This window comes from Mustela nivalis (assembly GCF_964662115.1).
Source record: "Mustela nivalis genome assembly, chromosome: 17".
NCBI classification, from domain to species: domain Eukaryota; kingdom Metazoa; phylum Chordata; class Mammalia; order Carnivora; family Mustelidae; genus Mustela; species Mustela nivalis.
Window position 1 is genome coordinate 56,935,575 of NC_139036.1, and position 15,740 is coordinate 56,951,314.

Here is a 15,740-nt window from a genome sequence, read left to right on the forward strand (position 1 = left end):
GATGGTTCCACAGGCCCTAGGAAGTGGGGTCTGGCTGCCTCGTTTGAGAATGCAGCTTCCAGTGGCAGGGGACGGCACAGGGGCCCGGGCGGCCACCAGAGGGCACTGTTCCAGCCGCTCCTAAATAACCAAGGGACTCCCTCCATGGCCAGTCTGTGCATCTGCACAGTGGCCGCCTGTCCAGCCTCTGGCATCCAAGTGGTGTGGCTACACGGTCGGCTTCCTTCCCCCCACCCTCCCTCAAGCCCGGACTCACTGGGGTTTTGTGCTCACACTCAAAGGGCCCCATTGAGAGCGCACAGATGCGGGCTGGGGTCGGCTCCTGTCCCGCTCCAGGCACAGCCCTGGCTGCTGGGGTGGCACAACCAACCAAATGTCAAAGGGCCCTGCCAGCCTCTGAGCTCCGGAGCCCGGCCCTGCTGGCCAGGGCCAGGCAAGCAGAGACGGCCCCGGCCAACACCAGCAAACACGCTTCGCAAAGACATCAGCAGGGTCCTCCCTCCTCCCGGGGCTGGGGAACACCAGGCACCAGGCACCTCCCCCTGCACCCCCAGGCAAGCAGGCTACTCTCAAGTCACCCCCAAGTTCTTTCCCAAGATGCCTCCCCAGAGGGCTGGATTTGTGGGTGGGCCGGCGGCTCCCCCATTCTTCACTTTCTTTCTTGGAAGGGGCCAAAGGGTGGGACCGGCTGGGGAGTCGCCAGAGGGGGGGTTTGGGGGGATGGGGCCAAAGTACTCCTGAGGGGAGGGAGGGGGCCCAAGAGCTGGGAGCGCTGTGGGGTCTCCCCCCCAACTCAGCCGCTCAGGTGAAGCCTCCCAGAGGGCATCTCTGCCAGGGAACAAGAGCGCCGACCTCCTGTTTTATCACCTCCCAGCCCAGGCCCAGCCCACGTTGGCTCAGCACACACCCGCCAGGAGGGAGAGAGAGGAAGAGGAGGAACAGAAGAGGCAGCTCTCGCCCAGCCAGACCTCCCAGGGGCAGGGCAGCGCCAGCCATCCCCCCAAGGGCCCAGCAGGGATTCCCTCGCCTGGGCAGGGGCAGAGGTGGCACTGCCTCCCTCACTTTGGTGGCCGCCCCGTGTAATTTGACACTTGGATCTCCAGGACGACCAACAACAGAAAAGCTGAAGCCGAGACAGCAGCTGGCTGTCACCAGCCAGGAGTTCCACATGCTCTGAGGAAGGCGCCCAGCAGCGGGTCAGGAAAGAGGCATTTGAGAAGGAAGAAGAGGTGGTGGCTGGGCTGAGGACAGGCCCAGGAGGCTGCTGGGCTCCCCGGGATCTGAGTTCCTAGGTGAGTGGTGCCAGCCATGGATGAGAGGAGTGGGGGTGCGGGGCCAGGGTCTCCTGCCCCGAGGGCGGAGAGCCACCGTCTACGGCGAACAGAGAGGCTCACGGGGGTACAACACGGTCCTGGTCTCTGGACAGCCTGTTTAAACGTGGGCTCTCCCTTCTACTGCTGGCAGCCCGGCACGGCAGGGACACGGCCGAGGCTGCAGCTCTCTGCTCCAAGTGCTTTCCTCCCTGCTTGCTAAGCAGGCAGAGGGGCCCCGAGTGCCTGCTTACTCGGCAAGTTAGTTTAAGCCTGTTCTATTCAGGGGGCTTAAACAGGGGATTTGGCTGTCCTGGCTCCGGGGAGGACGGCTGCTTGCTCACGGAGCCTCCCTTTTCCCCAGGATCAATGCAGAGCCCTGGGTGTGCCTGGTTTCTCCCCGTGGAGGTGGCTCGGGGCAGAGTCTGCCCCGCCGGTTCGTGCCCCCCAGGATGTGGTGGGACCCGCAGCAGCTCTGCCCATCTGTGTCCTGCATCAGCGTGGCAGCCGCCACCTCTTGTGAGGGGCTTGGCCCGCTCACTGCCAGGTGTTCTCAGCTCAGAGTTAAAGCCGGGTACTCCTCCCTGGGCCCAACTGGAATCCCGTGAGCTCCCAAACCTTCGTGAATGCTGCACCGGAAGCACGAGGGCCTGACTCTAAACCCAGGGTGGGTGGGACGAGGGCAATGGTGCTGAGGCCGGTGGAGGACCCGCCTGGCATTCGGCGCTCTGCCGTGTCACTGGAACGCTGAGTCCAAAATGGCTCTTCGAGCAGCACCAGGAGCAGCCCCCTTGGGCAGGGCCCCATGAACCGAGGCTGCCCGTTCTTCTGGCCTCCCTGTCCCCACGCTAGGGTTAAAGTCTCTCTTCCCCGCCCCCCAGATGTTTCCCCCAAAGCAAACAGGCTAGTATCTACTTAGAAAAACAACAATCCAGGGAAAAGTGGAAATCAAGGATCAGTCCAAGTGTTCTTGGCTCTTCAGGGGCTGTGGGACTTGGCCAGGGTTGGCGGCTGAGGAGACTGAAAGCCCCGCGCCGATGGGCCAGGCATGGCAGAGAGGGGCCAAGCCCCGGTTCTGGAGGCAGCGGGCAGGGCTGGGAAAGGGGAGGATGCGGTGGTGCACCTGAGGCTACCCCTGCTGGCTGGGGTCTGTAAGGCAGGTGGGTGGGGAGCAGAGTCCCTGCAGGCGCAGCACATGGGTGGTCGGGGTCCCCTGCACACAGGCGCTGAGCTGGAATAGGGGGGTGATGCCTAGCTCCTTGGTCTGGGGGTACCACCACCAGCAGCAGGAAGGCCTCCTCTAGTCCTGGAAAACCCACGAGGTTAGGGAAGCAGGACTACTCTGGGTTCAAATGTCTACTCCCCACAGCAACTTGGAGCCAAGGCAGAAAAGGGCATCGTCTGAAGGCTTGACGCAGTGACCAGTGGACACCTCCGCCTTCGTGGTCAGGCTTCTGGACCCTGCAAATCTGCCACAACCATGGGTTTGCCTCATCAGGGCTGTTTCCCAAACAAAACAGGGCCCGGTGGGGCAAGAGTGGCTGGCTATAAGCCACCACGACAAAATGACAGGGGCCCAGAGCTGTCAGTATGCCACTTATCAGTCACGCCCAGGCCGGTCTGCTGCCTGCTCTCCTTCACAACGGGCTTCTGGGGTTGGAGTATCGGTTTTGCCAGGAGGAAGCAGGGAAGCTTCAGTACCCAGTGGCAGCTGTCAAGCCTGCAGGATGCCTGCCTGCTCCGTCACAAGGTCCTCTGTGCCAGAAGATGCCACACAAAGAACGTTTTCTGGTCCCTCCAGCTCTGCCCGCTTTCACCTCTGCCCGCCTCACTTCTCCCTCCATGCGCGCCCACTGCAGCCGTGGTGCACCCTCCAAAGGCTCCAAGAAGGGCCATGCAGGCAGCCAAGGCTGCTCTCCCTTCCTGGGGCCGTGGGAACCACTTGCTTTGGCCGCCTCCAACCAAGGCACTTCGGAGCACAGGGCTGGGATGTACTCCGATTTCCCTGGTTCGCTGGCAGGAAGCAGTTTGGGAAGGAGAATGGATGACCTTCCTATCTTCTTGAGACAGACCAGAAAGATACACGCGATCATCGGTACCTGCTCTGGGCTTCCCTGTCTTCCTCCCTCCAAACCTGTGAAAGTAAAAGGGACAAGCAGCAGCCAGCCTCAGAGCACCTCCACTCCCCAGGTCACAGCTGGGAACACTTACAGACCCGGGCGTCCTACAGAGCAACGGCCAGGGAACAGACGGCATGGTCACTTGACGGCTGGTTATATCGGGCACCAGGCATCAGGCAGGCCCCAGCCTCGCTTTAAATAGCCCACTGGGAAGAGCGCCTGTGACCTGCTGGAATGTGCCTCCTCCCTCTTATGAGAACAAGGTCCCTCCAGCTCCCACGGTCCCCACTAAGGTTTATTCTGCTCAAGACCAGGGTGGAAATGGCAGCACGTCAACTGGAAAAACAAAGGGGGTTCCCTGTCAGTCTTTGGGGCAGAACCTCAGGTGTCCAGTGGCCCCGTTCCCGATCACAGCCCAGAAAGAATCAGGGCGCAGCCCGCGGCAAGACCCTAGGGGCTGGTATGGCTTGTTAAATCAGCTCACCAGAGGCCCCGGGCACAAAGACACAATGCCATCCACAGCCCCAGCCACAGCCTCCCCCGGGTGTGGACCGGCATTCCTCCCGGAGCAGCACAGGTCCCCTGGGTCAGACGCTGCAGCATTCTGACGTCACAACGCTCGGAAGACGTCCAACTTCAGAGCTGAAGCTTCTGACCAGTGAAGCCCACCTTTCTGCACAGCAGAGTAGCCTTGGCCCAACCTGGGTCCTCGCTGCTCTGGAGATCACACCCCTCAGACCGGCGGGGCTCCACGTTCTCTCTTGCTCACAAGCGGAGGCTTCCCCCTCCACAACCCCTCCCCGGGTCTTTGGACCTGGAAACCCGAGTGAGCGCCGCCCTGGCCCAGCTGGCCTCCACCCGCTTCCTCTTTCAAGGAGTCTCTGATGGCTACATTAGGCAATGCAGGCGCGGGGCCAATCAGGCTGAAGGAGCCAGACCACACGGAGACGAAGAGGGGAGGAGAAATGGTGCCCAAGTCCTGAGCCCTGTGCGAAGTCTCCTCCGGGGCTTTGCCGGGCACCTCCGTTCCCTCCTCTAGGAATGAGACCAGTAGGCGGGCTGCTGCACTCCGGGGAACACGGGAACTGGGGATATCCAGAGAGGCTCCAGAATGAGACCACCACTCTCCTGATGCAAACCCAGAGCGGGAGGGGCCGGGGCTTGTTCAGTGTGACCAGAGGAGAGGGGCCCTATGCCTGGGGAGGAGTTTGGTGAACCAGAGGCAGACAGACAAGATCTGGCCTTTTGATGACGAGTCCCCTGTGGTTCTCAAAGAACAGGTGTGGCCCCAGCCTGGGGGTGAGGTGCCTGGATAAACGCAGTGCTCCAGACTCAGGAGTGTGGAATTGCGCTGGTCACGCAGGGCACACCTACTTCCAAAAGGCTCTGGGGCCCTGGTCTCGGCACCGGGCCTAATGCATGGGCAGTGCCCTCAGCAGGCCGCATTGGGAGCTGACCTACCCTGCCAGCCAGAGGGCAGGCCACCTAGGACAGGCTTCCACGAGAGCCAGCATGGGGCAGTAGGGGGCCCAGGCTCCCGGTCCCTCTGCATAACCACAGAGGAACCACTTACTATCCCAGCTGTTCCCCGTATAGCAAGGGAAGCAGGGCTAGAAGATCTGTGGCATTCTGGGATCCCGTGCCCTTTAGGACACTTGGAAACCAGGATCTTGATCTCCTTTGCAGAAACATGCTGACCCCGGGGTGGGGCATAAGAGAAGACAGGAGGATCTAACTCCAGAAGCCGCCCACTTCCGATAGGAAACCCGCTAATCCCCCAGTGACCCACTGGCTGCCCGCTACCCTCGAGGGGACTTACACCACAGCTCCTGGCTCCAGCCTGCCCCACCGCCTGCCTTCACCTCACACACCAGACATCCTAGGAATGCGGGACACAGAGGAAGGTCCCCAGACAGATGCCCTACCTGCCAGGATACAAGGGGGTACGACTGCCCCCAAAGGCTTCCTCGATGCTCCAATGGTGGCCAAACCCCCTACCCGAGGGGAATCACATGTGTGGGGCCCCCATGTGTGCCAGGACCTGCGCTGGCCGCCGCTGTGCTCCCAGGAATCAATCCAACAGCCTTGAAAGATGGACATCTCCTCTCACATAAAATGAGGAAAAGAAACAGACTCAGAGAGACAGAGACGTGTCCATGTCACGGAAGCAGGAAGGAGTCAGCTGGCATCAGAACAACGTTCCCTGTGGGGCAGCTGACCGAATGAGGACAGTCACCCTGCGGAAGAGGGGACGTGGGATACACCCGCCAGCTGCCATCCAGGGCCCGAAGGCCCACGAGGCAGAAGAGGGGTACAAGTGTCCTATGTGAACACAGGCGGGACCAGCAAGGTCAGGAGGAGGTCCCACCTTCCAAAGATCAGCACTGTTCCAAGAGGGAAGAGGGCAGGCTGTCATAGCAGGTGGGACCCCACCCCGCCCCATCTCACCGAGAGGGGCTCGGGCTCAGGCGAAGGCTGCAGGCCAGAAGCAGTGCACAGGGCCAGGAACGGGGTAGAGAGTTCAAGCAGAAGACCTTCAAGGCAGTTCTAAGACGGCTCTACTGTGACGGAAGTCCCAGCAGTGACCAGCTTCCAAGACTGCAGCCATCTGAGGAGAACCACCTGGCCATAGCCCAGGATGAAGTGACAGTAATTAGATCTACAGGTCTGGCATGAGCCCCTGACACCTGTTACCCTCTCTGGGATCAGAGCCGCCTTAGGTGAACAAGTTCAGGCTGGTTGGCACAGGCTGTCCCTGGTCCATCTCTGAAGAGCTACTGGGTCCCTCATGTCCACTGAAGGGGAAAGACACTGAGGTAGAGTGTGCTCCCACTCAGGCTCAGCCTGGACCTTGCCCTGCACCCTGCCGGCACCCTTAGGAAAAGGCTCTCAGGGGGCCAGAGGGCTGAGCTGCCACATACCTGGGGCAGGGGGTGGGGCAGAGGGGATTCTCCTGGTTTGAGCCAGCAGGGGAGGGGCTGGTAAACCAGCACTGGGACGCCTGATCGTATCCTGAGAGGACCCCCTTGGGTAAACCTGCAAGGACACAATGTCATCTCTTCCTCCTCAAAGAACACCTATAAGTAAAGAAATCGGGCTGGTGGGAGAGGCAGGGGGCCCCAAAGGGGCTCAGACCATCTCCCCGTTAGCGCTGACCCTAGCTCAAAGCCCCCATGTGCCTGCTCCAGGAACCTGCTCCTTCTGCCCCACATATGACAGGACCAAGAGCTCCAGGCTGGAATCCCAAAGCCCAGTCTCCCCACTGAGAACCCAGGCAAGGCACCTGAAGTCCTGAAGGACCCAGGGGTCACCAGGGGAGCTATGCCAGCCCAAGGCCCCCCCAGCAAAACCAGGAGTGGTGCCTGAGACAAAGGAATGTAACCGTGAAGTCACCCCACCTCTAAGTCAGGAACCCTGGCCAACCGTGGCGAGCAGACAGACTGCCCCTGTGTCTGGCTGAGCCCGGCAGCCCCCACGGCGGGGCCTCAGGCTGCCTGCCGTCACCAGCTTCTCCCACCACAGGTGGTATCAGCTGGGTGGGGGCTGAGGGCCATTGCTGGGTCTGGGCGGAGGGCCCCAAAGGCTCCCTCCCTGCTCAGGAGCCGCAGGGGTGCAGGGGTGAGACCTGACTAACTCGTTCTGCGGGCTGCAGGTGGGTGGGGACCCCGTCACTGCTCAGCACGCCCGACAGGCGCCCAGCAGGAGCCAGCGGGAGCCCGCGGGAGCCTGGCGCACCATGGCAGCTGGCAGCTTTGTGCAGGAGATGCGCTCCATGGGTGAGAGGTTACTGCTCAAGCTACAGAGGCTACCCCAGGCCGAGCCCGTGGAGATCGTGGCCTTCTCGGTCATCCTCCTTTTCACAGGTAAGCTGGGGCTCTCGCTTTCTCCCCAGTGTTCCCGGATGTTTCTGGCATCCGGGTGAGACCTTGGTGCTGGCCAGAGGGCTGGCTAGGTGTCCCCCAGACAGAGGAGAAGTGGATGTCCTTGGGGGAGTGCCAAGGGACTGCCCTAATCCTCCACAAGCTGCTTCGGTGATGGGGTGGTGCTGGAACCTGGGCCCAGAGGCAGCCCCGCATCCCAACGAGGGATGGAGGGAGCGAAGCTGTGGGCAGCAGAGGCGGCACGATAGGGACGTCGGGCCCAGTGGCCGGCAAGGGGACCCCCAACACCTCTCACCAGACTATCTTTGGGCAATGAGCTGGCACACCTCCGGAGGGGTTTCTTTAGAAGTCGGGTGTGTGTTTTCTCTCTGAGAGCCCTCTGCTCTGTCTCCTCCTCCCCAGGTACCGTGCTGCTGCTGCTGCTGATAGCCTGCTGCTGCTGCTGCTGCCCCGAGCGCAGAGGCAGGAAGGTCCAAGTGCGGCCCATGACCCCACCGTGAGGGACGGGGATGAGGACGAGACGCTGGAGAGGAGGCTGCCGAAGCCATGATCCCAGGTGCCACCTGGCCCTGCGGCCCGCAGGCCACCAGACCGCGATCCCGTGGCCCGAGCTCCGGCCCTGCCCGGGAACCCGCCACCTGCAGCCGCACCAAGGAAACAAGCGCTGGTACAGCCCCCAAACTCTGACCTGCCGGTGAATCCCGGGGGGCCGAGGATGAGTCAACTGTTTCAAACACAGAGTAAACATGAACTGGAACTTTCCCAATCTGCACCTTTTAACAAAACACAGAAGCAGGGCTCCCAGACTTGGACGGAGAACAGCCCGCACCTGTGCGGAGCTGGCCCTCGGGGCCTCCACGCCAAAGAGGGGCTTTGTGCACTAGCGACCGGATCCCGAGCTTCCCACCAGAGCGGTGGCGTCGGTATTCTGCTCCGGTATTTGCCCGTTTCTTTCCCAGTAAAAGCTTTCTGGTTGTGTTTCTGCGGCATCAGACTCCCTGGCCTGGGCACTGTGCTTCTGAAGGGCAAAGCGCCAGGATCCCAGGGGTGTGGCCGGTGACTGTCCTGCCCAGGCCTCCGCACTCCCTGTGCCCGGGAAAGCTGCAAAAACACACAAGCAGGCAGGAACGCCACGCAAGAGGGAGCCAGGGAAGGGCGAGGGTGGAAGTCCCGTCGGCACCAGCTGCTGCTGAGCTCCAGCTCCAGAGGCCCCCGCTGCCGTGACGGGGTAGCGCGTGCCCGGGTGCTGGGCTCAGGAATGCCACCCCACAGCTTCCGCCGCCAGTTACTGTAGCCGGCACACCCCACACCAGTGGGCTCAGGCCACCGGGTCTTCCCACACTTCTGGAGTCAGAGAAAAGAGGTCAGGCCCCTACTGTGGTCCGTAACCTGCATCCTGACCCCTCGGTCCTCTCCACATCGTGTGCCGGGCTGTCCGGGTGCCAATCCTCACGCCACCACTCCCCGGCTGCGTGAGTGCCCGTTAGTGATTCGACCTCCCCACGCCACATTCCCTGCCCTCTGAGACTCTGCTAACCCCGGCAGCTACCCTCTGGGGTGAGCTCGTGAGGAGAAACTGAGATGACCTACAGCAAGCGCTTGGAACAGGGCTGGGCATGCGGAGGGCTGAGCCTTCACCACTATCCGCCCGCCCCTCTAAGCAACAGCAACGTGGACCCATTTTAAAGATTGGCCCCGCCACAATGTACCACCACAGTCTCCCTCCGTTCAGTTTTCTTTCTCTTCCCAGGAACAGCCCAGGTAGAGCTACCAAACCAGGAATGGGGAGGAGGGGGACCAAAAAGCTCCCCATGGTACCTCTCCCTCCATCCCTACTGGTCCGCCAGAGCCACTGGGGTGGAGCCCGGTCTACCCAGAAAACAGAGTGGATCAGGGATGCCAGGCCCTTCTCCCCGCTCCCCTCCATCTCCGGCTGACAGGCAGGTGTGAGAAACTCGGGCTGGTTTCACTTCCTGGTGTCCACTGACTTGTCTGACAGGTTTGGTTTAGGTTGAAGACCCAGAGAGGAAGTCCTTCCACACAAAAGAAAAGAAATTCAAGAACCAGGCTGTAACCTCCCCACAAGAACAGGATTCAGAATAACAGTGCTAATGAGGAGGATGGTGAAGGTCTCGGGTGATGATCAAGTTGGCTAAACTTCCCTGAGGGCTTATGTGTGCTCGGCCACTGCCTAAAGCAATTTTTAAAAAATGCATTTTATTTGAGAAAGTGAGGGAGAGCAGGGAGAGAGGGAGAAGCAGGTTCCCCGCTGAGCAGAGAGCCTGATGTGAGGTTCAATCCCAGGACCCCAAGAGCATGACCTTAACTGACCAAGCCACGCAGGCGCCCCAAGCCTAAAGCATTCTGATGCAAGTGATTCTGTGTGATCACAGCAGCCTCAGTGCCATGGGTACCATTATTATCCCTATTTAAGAGATGACGAAGTTGAGCGTTAGGAGACACCAGGTCACTCCCCTAAATTCAACCAGCTAAAAGTGGCAGAGTCAGCCTCCATCCACCCATCCACAGAGCCCCTGCTCACCACTGCTCACCACGCCCAGGCCCTGAGGCTTCCCAGCTGCAGTGCGGATAAGGCTCGCACCCCATTATCCTCCATCAACCAACCTTAGATCCCACACCCCAAACCTTCTGAAAATCACCTCCCTCTGAGAGGGTGGAGCCCAGGAGGTCAGAGCTAGGGTGGGGCCCAACTAGGTCTCCCTCCCAGAAGGAAAACAGGGCAGGTGGGAGGGCCCCAACAGCTGGAGGGGCCCCAGGAAGGACAACAGTGGGGCAGTCCAGTCCCCTTGTGACTCTCCCGTAAGCAAGTTCCCATCGGTACTAAAGAATGGCCCTTCCTGAGGGCAGCAGAGGCTGTCCCTCCTTGCTAGCAGAGTCTGGCTCCGTGGTCTGGCTGCCAAGAGGTGGGGACCACGGTCCGTTTCTCTGGCATTCTCCTCCTCCTAACTGCGGAGCCCCAGTAAGATGCCATCCCGGCGCTGCTGGGAAGGCTGACTCCTCCCCACTTGGCAGCAAACCGGCCCATGCTGAGCCCCACCACTAAAGGCTCCCCACGGCACTCCTGGGCAGGCTTCAGTCCCACTCAGCTCAACAAGTCAGGTTGGCTCCAGCACGAGGGCAGCCCCGCACACTCCCAGGACAGGGCTTCTCTGGAAGAGGCAGGAAGAGGAAGCAGCAAGACCCCCTATTGTGGGAAAGGACAAACAGAGGTGCAGCAACAGTGGCCACGGAAGGGGAGGCCAGCAGGCTGTCTGAGCCCCAAAGGGCATCTGGCCATCACAGTCTCCATTCCTGCCACCAGGCCCCCTGGAATAAGCCACCACCAAGTCTGCCTGCGCGCACCGCGGCACTGACTTCCCAGCTTCGTCAGGTCTGCGGACTCTGGCCTCACCTCCACAGGAGCCTCTCACTTCCTCCAAAGGTCCACACTTAAGATTCGTGCATTTTCCCGGCTTTTAGGACTTACCAAAAACCACCACAGAGTCACGGGTGCAAGAAATCTCATTAGCAAGACCTGGTAGAGAGCACATAAAACACCTATAGTAAAAATCTTCACGACATAGTTGCCCATGGGTAACACAACTTCCAGACCAAAAAACTGAGACAAAATAATTTTGTTCTCAAAAGTAGTTTCCTCACTGGCCTCAGGACCGGCTGCCTGCCGTGAAACACTGTGCCCGAGTCCTACGCCTTCCATGGTCTTCCTGCCTCAACCTAACCTCACGCCTTACGGGGGATCCCCTCAGCCCCCAGGCCAGGCTACACCACACACACCAACAGCATTCTCCACCTCTTCCCTTCATGAGAATCATTTCTGTAGAATTTTCTGGTCAGGGTCAGCAATTAATTAAAAAAGTCGGTTTAAGACCCTTTTGTGTACACGACCCAAAAGATTCCCCCCACATCTCGTTTTAAATGGAAACACACACGTGCACATTCCTTGGCCAGTCAGTCTGCCGTAGGGCCAAGGCCTTTCCTCCAAGTGTGGGGTTTGCTGGCCAGAGAGTTCCTATATTGGCTTTTTGCTAACTGTGGTAACTATAAAGCAGAACAAGAACTTAAAGACATCCACAAAGAAATCAACATGTGAAATCCTGGATTTTTGCAAAATGTTTCGTTGTCTTGCCACATCTGTTTTGAAAGACATACTGAGTGATTCCAAAGTCATTCCAAAGTAGTCACAGGTGCTTATAAACAACTCCCCCCACCCCACCCCTACCCCCTTGAGGGGCAGCACAGAGCAGTGCTCAGCCTGCAGCAGAGCCCCACAACTGGGTTTAAACCCACCCCCCCCATCCCCAGGTTACTTCTCAGCTGGATGACCTTGGGTAAGTTGCTTCACTCCCGTGCCTGCTCCCCAGCTGCAGAACTGGGGTTTCGGGGATTCCTGTTGCTCCACACTTTTATGTAACAGTAAGTGCGACTATGTCATTACAATAACAAGGACAAGTGCCACAAGCAGGTTTGGGAACAAACAACTGACTCCTGATAAGTATCCAACTTCACGAGGGAGGAAGTAGGCGGCTGTGCTAGAGACCGGCCTGTTGGCTGGGAGCATTCAGCAGCCAAGGGCACGCGTCAGGAGGTTTTACGGAGGGAAACTCGAAACATCAGGTGAGCCCAGGACAGTTACGGACTTCACTGAAGTTCATCATGCACCTCCTCCAACCCCGGCTGCAGGTTAGCATCGCCCCGCCAGCTTTACAGAGCACGAGGCTCCTCTGACTGCTCAGGGACTGAGCTAAGTGATACCAGGCAGGGCCCAGATGATTCTAATGAGCAGGGCTGAGGACCAGCATGACAGAGTCGAATTCTGGGTGGGCAGGGCCTGCCTCCCTTGGGTCACAATGGACATGAGGCACCCAGCGTGGTTCCTGGCCACACCAGGCACTTGAATCCTAACTTGTAAGGAATACATGGTGGTCTCCAGGTTTCCATTTCTGCTTCCTCCCTGCCCTATCACACCAGTGGGTACGAACCGACCACGTGAAGCAGCTGAGCGGCCAGCAGAGGCACTAGGGAGAAGGGAGCCTCCGAGGGACTCTGGGGCCTCCACGGTGATAAACACCTCCACAAAGAAACTCGTTCCAGGAGGCGCCAGCTGGGGCTAGTTAACCATTCACCAGGCCCCCAGCACCGCAGGAAGAGAGCAGCCCAGGTGCGGCTCCAGCCCGGGGCTTCCTGCGCTCTGGCCGGGACCTCCCAGTCCACAGGCTGGCAGCCAGACAGAGGAGAGGCAGACTGGTGGCCTGAGGCAAGGGTCCCGGATCCAGTGTCCTTCCCCGCCTCACCCCAAGCCTGAGTTCTCTCGGCGAGGACGCCTGAGCATCCGTACCCTGAGCAGCCCCCACAACGACGTCACAAAAGGGACAGAACACAGCTTCAGGGGTAAGTATGAAAGGCAGAAGGGGAAGGCAGTTACTGGGCAACAGGCCCTAGCCCACCTTTGTCCGCTCCCGTGACAGCGGTGAGGTCCGGTCAGGGCCACTTGGCCATGCGGACACCTTTTCCTCCCAACAGCTGCTGCTTTGAGTCAGGGTGTGGCTCGGGCCCCCAAAGTGTGGGCCCGCAGGATTAGCCTGACCGGCCCGCCCGTAGGACTCGGGAGTGTTACCAGCAGAATCAGGTAGTGACTCCTTCCTTCTTGCCGCTACTCCCCTCAACTGGCCACCGGCCCGCGGCCTGCCCGCCTGAGCTGCTTTGAGACCACCTACTTGTTTCCAGCTGCCTCCAGGGGAGCTAGCTTACCCAGGCCTCAGCTAAGTCAGTCCACTCCTCGACTCCGATGCTTATCTCTCAAAATGCTTCCCAAATGTTTGGCAGTGGAGGCAGGGAAAACAGCAAGGATCTGTAGCGGTGCGTTTTAGATTCGAGCTGAGTCGATCTCAGGGATGGGCAGCTCCTGTTCACACCAGGGTGTCAAGCCCGAGGTCCCTGCAGAGGTGGGCCAGCTGCTCTGAGACGGCTCCAGAGGATCAAGTTGGGGGCGGACAGCAGCGCCTGCGACAGGGCCTGGGAGAGGCCCCGGCACTCAGGGCCTCCGTCCTCTCTCTCCCAGGTTCACGTGGGCAAACTGACAAACCGGAAGCTCATGGGGAATGATGATTTCTGGCAGAATCCGTGGGACCAGGGGGGCCTGGCAGTGATCAGCTTATTCATCACCATGATCCTGTTTCTCATCGTGTTTGCCATCGTGTTTGGTTTGCTCCCTCCACTGGGGAAGGTCAGCCGGTGTGAAGAGTCATGACCTGACTTTCTGGGGGCCAAGAAGGCCCCACCTGTCAACTCTCAAACACCATGGACCTTTTCTTCAAAGCCCTTTTAAGAGGCTGCAAATTATACATACGTGTTAGTGTAATTAACTAATTAACAAATGTGATTATCTGATAAGTGCCTGTCTTCCCCGCTGAACCCACTCTCTGCTCACCACTGTAACCCCATACCCAAAGTGCCGGGCGCGCAGTCCATTTCAAACAATATTTGCTGGATGAATAAATCAATGAATGAATAAATGACCAAACGAACGGATAGACAGGAGGGCTGTCGGCTCCCCCAGACCACAGTCCCCAGACAACAGCGCCCAATTCAGCTGTGGCCCAAACATTAGGCTGTTCTATCTCAGACAAGGTACAGAAGCCTCAAAGATGGAAGTTGTTTCGACCTAATGACCGTTCTTTTTAACGCTCAAAGATGGAGAGCACCGCCCCAGAGTGAACAAATGCTTGTCATGGCCACGGCTCAGAGAACACAGCTGCACGCGGAGAAGAGAGGAGCACCACTGGATGCCCGGCCTTGACCGCATCCATACTGACCTGAGTGTCTCTGCCACTGGTCCCAGAGATGCCCAGGTATCCCTCACAGGGTCCCACAGCTCCCACGCACCCCAGACCGTCCTACAACACCATCTTTGTAAACGCGCCTGCCTCTGCCAAAGCCACCATACGGGCCTGGCCCTGGCTGCCAGGTGCCCTCCCTTAGCAAACAGCTGCTTCCACTAAACCACAAACCGGGACTATTCTTAGAAAAACAGCAAATATTTGGTGGGGAACAGGCGATACACCATTTACGCCATAAAGAAACATTTTCTTTTTTACCCAAAGAGCACTTTCACATTCAGCCACAACAGTGGTTTTTTTCCACCCCAGGCAGTCCTGGAATCTGGAACCCTCGCATGTAGCACACGAGGTAGGAGAGATGAGGCTGCACGTGGCACAGCAGGAGGCCCGTTGATGCCGAGAGCCCCGGAAGCACAGAGAGGCCCCAGCTCCTCAGCAGGACGCAGGAGAAATGAAGGCAGGGGCCCCTAGCAGGATCTGTCCTGTTTCTGGTTGGCCACAGCCCAGAGGGATACGACAGAGCTAACCCTTTAGACAGTCCCCCGGAGCCTCAGACGCATCCCAGAAAAGAACCCGGCAGGGTTACTTCCAGCAGAAGGGACCCTGACAATTAGCAAGGACACGCAGCCCTCTCATTCTCAGCCTTTTGCTCCAGCAGCCTGAGAGGGCCTAATTTAACAACGCCCAGTACTAGTGCCTGAAAAGGGCTCTGAGCAAGACGGCTCTGGGCAAGGGTGCCAAGCACCTCTGCTGGGTATGGCCGAGCCACACAGACCAGACCAGAGACTCAGTCTCAGAGGAGCCACCAAATCATCAGTGAGGAGGGGGTGGGAATCAAGACACATGGCCCACATAAGTACCGCAGTTTCTAGAGGAGCGCTCCAAACATCCACTAGGTACCAGGTCTGTCTACTTACTCTGCTCCAGGCTTCAAAAATCCAGTTGTGTGAAAACCAAGATGGTACGTGTATATGAAATGCTCAGTCACTAAAACTCGGGAGACCCAGGATTGGCGGTGTCTGTCTACTGTGAGCATGGTGACCGTGACCTCTCTCGGGATAAGCCTATTCATCTCTAAGTCTGAAGCAATCACTTCTGCTTCATCAACCTCACAGTGTTGTTCAATGGGGTCTGGCGAAGGTGAGTTTTTTTAGACCAAAGGGCCACATGCATGCAAAATGCTTCCAGCTTGTCCAGAATCGTCCAGGCTGTCCCTCATGTCCTGAACCTGTCCTGCCACAACCTGCCTGCTACTGAGCAGCCAGCAGGCTCAGTCAAGCCTCTGCCACCAGCACAGACAGATAAAACAGAGAAGTGGATTCCAAGTGGGCAGGCTGGTGTTACATGAGAAAAGCTGACTTCTCTCCAAGCTTATTATTCACCCGCAAGAGATAAGGTAGGTCAAGCGGCTCTTTTTGGGTCCAGGATAAAAGTGACTCCTACTCAGCTGAAGCCAGTGGTCCAGCTCAGTGTCAAGTGACCACCACAAGGTTCATGGGTCAGAACCGACCACGTGACTCATGAGAGGTCACCTATGGGACCAGCTACTCCGGAAGTGGGTGGAGTGGGGTA

At 58.8% G+C, this 15,740-nt stretch overlaps 3 protein-coding genes across 6 annotated transcripts in view; 2 read left to right on the forward strand and 1 right to left on the reverse strand.

The window, feature by feature from the left end:
- The window catches only part of RECQL5 (RecQ like helicase 5), a 37,170-nt gene that overhangs the window by 5,672 nt on the left and 15,758 nt on the right, over nt 1-15,740 (reverse strand). The window lies entirely within an intron of this gene.
- Nucleotides 917-13,844, forward strand: SMIM5 (small integral membrane protein 5). Of its 2 annotated transcripts, none has more exons than XM_082705292.1 (4): nt 917-1,292; nt 7,083-7,293; nt 7,714-12,720; nt 13,391-13,844. In XM_082705292.1, the coding sequence occupies exons 2-3, from the start codon at nt 7,167-7,169 to the stop codon at nt 7,809-7,811; spliced, it is 225 nt and encodes a 74-aa protein (XP_082561418.1). In that variant the 5' UTR covers nt 917-1,292; nt 7,083-7,166; the 3' UTR covers nt 7,812-12,720; nt 13,391-13,844. The 2 variants fall into 2 exon arrangements, with proteins under 2 accessions (XP_082561418.1, XP_082561419.1); XM_082705293.1 differs by lacking the exon at nt 917-1,292 and adding an exon at nt 6,873-6,952.
- On the forward strand, nt 13,424-13,844 carry ERLN (endoregulin; the record flags this gene model as incomplete). Its single annotated transcript, XM_082705294.1, has 1 exon — nt 13,424-13,844. One exon carries the CDS (start codon nt 13,424-13,426, stop codon nt 13,577-13,579), a length of 156 nt encoding a protein of 51 aa, XP_082561420.1. The 3' UTR covers nt 13,580-13,844.